Genomic DNA, 4,066 nt, shown 5'->3' with positions numbered 1-4,066 from the left:
GGCAGCATTTATTTTGAATCATAGAACAGAGCCTTCAGGTATAAATGATCTTCCAGATGTGCATTGATCAATTTTTAATCAGCAATACGTCACTTGAGGTAAATGACTTTTGAATATATTTACCTTTAGTTGTATTACTGTCCATGATTTCCTGGAGAAAAGCTAAAGGCATCCTCCCCCTTCGCCAGTTTTGTTTCTTGCAAACAAAATGTAAAGATCAAAAGAAAAAACGCACTAGGAACATAGAGAAAAATTGATGATTTTTTCTTATTGTAAATCCAACACACTGACTATTGTTTACAACGTACCAATCTGGAATATTTTACATACAGAAGGTCCAAAGGTGAAACTGGTAACCAATGCTAACAGGCCAAACCTTGACGAAGGTAGATTAGAATTGCTTTCATGATCAATCTGGTTGGAGTATTCCTGAAAAGATTTCTATGATGGGCCACGGGCCACTTAAGCACAAAGCCTGCTAAAGAACGCTGTCAGTTGCTTGTAGACACCAAGAAGATGTGATGCTTCATGTCCATGGCACATCTCACCTCAGAAGGCATCTGACCTCACTGATTCAGGTTGAAGCATAACAGTAAGTACCAACAGAACCCAAGAAAGTGGTTTAAGCTCAGCCGAAAAGGCCACGGTTGCCTTTTGCTTGCAGTTCTTTCAACCGTTGCTCCTCTAGGGGATCAGGACTCTTCAAATACCGTCTGGTTCGCCTGTGTGTTTTATAACATGAGAAATAAATTCACTATTGAACAAAATACTTATGCATGAGACATTGTGGAATTAGTGACTGGAAATATTACCTGTCCAGTTCATTTAAAGCAGGAAATGTTGGCATGAAGTCCTTTGACTTAGGCAGAGGCACTTCATGGAACCACGGATGCTGCAAGGCAGCATCAGCTGATATACGCTGCACAAGGGAATCAAGTTAGCTTAAGACAGTAATATAAATGACAAAGCAAGAATCGCAGTAAGTATTCATTTTACCTTCTCAGGATCATAAGTTAGGAGTTTATTCAACAGATCAAAACCAGCTTCAGATAGATTTGGACGCGTGCCAGAAAAAGAAGCAGCTGGGAACTTCTCCCTTAATCTATTGTACCTGACGAAAGATTTAAAAATGGGAATACCGTCATACAAACAGTCAAATATACACACTCAGCAGAGAAAGAACAAAAGCATGTATAAATAAACTTACGGTTGTTTGACAAAATTTACTTTGACACCTGGTAATTTGGCATAACCAGGCCATATCTTCTCATTAGGTGTGCCAAGTGTTCTAAATATCTACAAGAAACCATATTTTCTCATTAGGTGCGCCAAGTGTTCTAAAATATCTATATGAAAAGTAGCTTCACCATGACATACCATCTAATAAAAGCTATCAACAGTTATAGCTATCTAAAACACAGAAGGTGTGGACAGCACACAGAAGACAAATGGAATACCTTGTCTAGCTGTTCGAACTCAGTTTTTCCATTGAACAATGGTTCTTTGGCCAGAAGCTCTGCCATTATGCATCCCACAGACCACATATCAATAGCAGTGGAGTATTCCTTTGCTCCTAGCAACAGTTCTGGTGCCCTGTAGCCAGAAGGAGCGGAACAGGTTAGTCCTGTTGACAAAAGAACTTACAGTGAAAATATAGGTAGTCAAAACACTGCTGTGGAATCTGATGCTGTCCGGTGACATACCTGTACCACAAAGTCACAACCAATTGAGTATAAGGTTTTAATGGGCTCCCATATTGACGAGACAGTCCAAAATCACAAATTTTCAACTCACCACGGTTATTCAGTAACAGATTTGAGGTCTTCAGATCCCTAGAAAATGAAACACATATCAGTACATAGACAACATAAAAGAAGATTAGATATTATCCAAAGTTGAAGAATAAAAGGGAAGCCGGTAATTACCTATGAAGTACCCAATTGTCATGAAGATATTTTACACCCTCTAATAGCTGAAGCACTAAACATTTGACCTCACTCTGGGTATATGGCTGCTTCATATTCTCCATGACACCCTTCAGATCATGCTCCATGTACTCCATCACCATAAAAATACTGTCCAGACTACTGCCAACTACTACTTCCTTGACATCAACAATTGAAGGGTGGTGGAAAGATAGAAGGATATTGATCTCCCTCAGAGAAGTCAACGGGAAACCTTCTCTCTCCTTTTCCATCTTGACCTTCTTCAACGCAACAACCTCAGCAGTCTTCTTGTCCTTTGCTCTATATACAACACCATAAGTGCCCTCGTTAATCTTGTTGAGCCTCTCAAACACATCAACACTTCTGCAACCGTGAAGCATGTTGATGCATCGATGAGCTGGCTTCACTGGCTCAGGGGTTTCAGACCTGCGCACTTGGTTCTCCGAGCCAGAAGACAGACGGTCTACTGAATCATTATCGCTAGCCTCCTCCCTATCAACATCCATATAGTCATCTTTATCCACTTCCTTCTCATCGTTGCCCATTCTCCCTGAATCAGTCGACCTTGACATGGTCCTCCCTCCAGAGATATCACTGGTCACAACCTCTCCAAGTTCTGGGCTAGGAGTCTTCTTACCCCGGTCCAAGTCAGCGAAATCTGCAGGAGTTGTGCTTTTCTTCTTCCTGAGTGATGCCCCCACCTGCTCATCGTCGTTAGCACCCGCCCACCGTGAAGTTGATATGTTCCTCATCGTTGGGTACTCCTCTTCCTCAAGCACTTTACTCTCCTCTGGCTCGAGCACTTTAGCCTCTTCCGACTCGAGCAATTTGCTCTCCTCCGGTTCATGCGACTGCTCAGTGCTGTCAACAGCAAGGTCCACATCCATCGGTGACTTGTCCACCACCAACCTCTCCGGGATGTGCCCCTGTGGAATCACTGGGGGAGGTGGAGGAAGTTCGGCAGGCTCCGCAACCTTCTTGCCATTTGCTGTATCAGCGGACACGGGTTCCGTGCCCCTCGCCGCGTCGGAATGTAACGGCGGCTTGGGGCTATCCCTGTCCCAAATAATCGGCGAGAATTTCCTCTTCTTGCTGGTCAACTGGGCCGCTGCCCCCGCCGCACCCTCCCTGCCAGAACTGGACACGACATTCTCAGCCGCTCTGTGGAGCCTCCCGCCGGAGTCATCGGACGCGCTCCCGCTGAGCACCTCGCCAGGCTCGCGGTCCCCCAGCCTCCCCGAAAGGCGGCTCTTTGGCGGGTGCGAGCGGCGGTGGCCGTACCCGTTGGAGCCATCCCTGCCGCCTCGGCTGCTCCCGCCGTCGCGGCGGCGGTCGGCGTCGCTCCGCTGGCGGCCGCCCGGGTGCTGCTGCTCTGCGGTCCTCCGGGACGCCTCCGCGTCGGGCTCCCGCTCCCTCGCCTCGTAGTCCCTGTACCCTCCGTGACGGCCGGCGGCCATAAGCACGGAATCAGAGCCGCGGAGGAACCCCGAGCGGATGGCGGGCGCACCCCGAAACCCTAGATCCGTACCAAAACCTAGAAAAAATTTGCGGCGCGGTTCGGACCTGGGCTGGGGTTTGGATCTGACCTCGAGTCGAGTGGAGCAGACTTGTGGGCGCGTCGCCACCTGCCGGCTGCGTGCCAAGGCGGTGGCGGCGGCGGCGGAGAGAAGGCGAGGATAATTGGGGAGGTCCGGGACGGAAGCGAGCGAGCGAGCGGGGTAGGCGCCGCTTCGCGTTGTTTCGGAGGCTTTCCCTTTCTGGATTGATTGATGGACTAAAAGGATCCGTGGGCTCCGCGTGGGCGTGGTTTGCAGGTTCATGACAGGTGGGACCGCGACGGCTGGTGGGTCCGTGCTGGCAAGTGGTGGTGACGAAAACTGAAATATGTTACTGTACGATGAGTACATTCTCCGTTTCATAGCAGGATTATAATCTACAAGACTTGGCTTGATCAAATATAAGACTAGTCACAATGGGGAGTATCATATATTAGTATCATGCATATGATACTAGTGTGTGATACTATCTTCACAATGCATAGTATCATGTAGTAGTATCATAAGTTAATTATATTTAGTGATTTGTAGAATCTCAATGCAAAAGTGTGCACAAGATTGGTT

The 4,066-nt window shown here is 47.3% G+C and overlaps 1 protein-coding gene across 4 annotated transcripts; it reads right to left on the bottom strand.

Annotated features, from left to right (window-relative positions):
- Window positions 1–243: 243 nt before the first annotated feature.
- LOC127335336 (cyclin-dependent kinase G-2) lies at window positions 244–3,707 on the bottom strand. 4 transcript variants are annotated; one of them, XR_007872709.1, is made up of 8 exons: window positions 1,926–3,707; window positions 1,704–1,832; window positions 1,458–1,593; window positions 1,208–1,296; window positions 997–1,111; window positions 813–919; window positions 549–722; window positions 244–478 (listed from the first exon to the last, which is right to left on the bottom strand). XR_007872709.1 is itself a non-coding variant. In XM_051361958.1 (7 exons), the coding sequence occupies exons 1-7, from the start codon at window positions 3,401–3,403 to the stop codon at window positions 629–631; spliced, it is 2,148 nt and encodes a 715-aa protein (XP_051217918.1). In that variant the 5' UTR covers window positions 3,404–3,707; the 3' UTR covers window positions 244–628. The 4 variants fall into 4 exon arrangements, 2 of the variants coding, with proteins under 2 accessions (XP_051217918.1, XP_051217919.1); XR_007872708.1 differs by having other exon boundaries at window positions 244–475; XM_051361958.1 differs by having other exon boundaries at window positions 244–722.
- Between the last annotated feature and the right edge of the window lie 359 nt (window positions 3,708–4,066).

The sequence above is a fragment of the Lolium perenne genome, chromosome 2 (genome assembly GCF_019359855.2).
Source record: "Lolium perenne isolate Kyuss_39 chromosome 2, Kyuss_2.0, whole genome shotgun sequence".
In the NCBI taxonomy this organism is placed as follows: Eukaryota; Viridiplantae; Streptophyta; class Magnoliopsida; order Poales; family Poaceae; genus Lolium; species Lolium perenne.
Note: the sequence above shows the minus strand (reverse complement) of the source record. Positions and strands in the feature narration are given on the sequence as shown.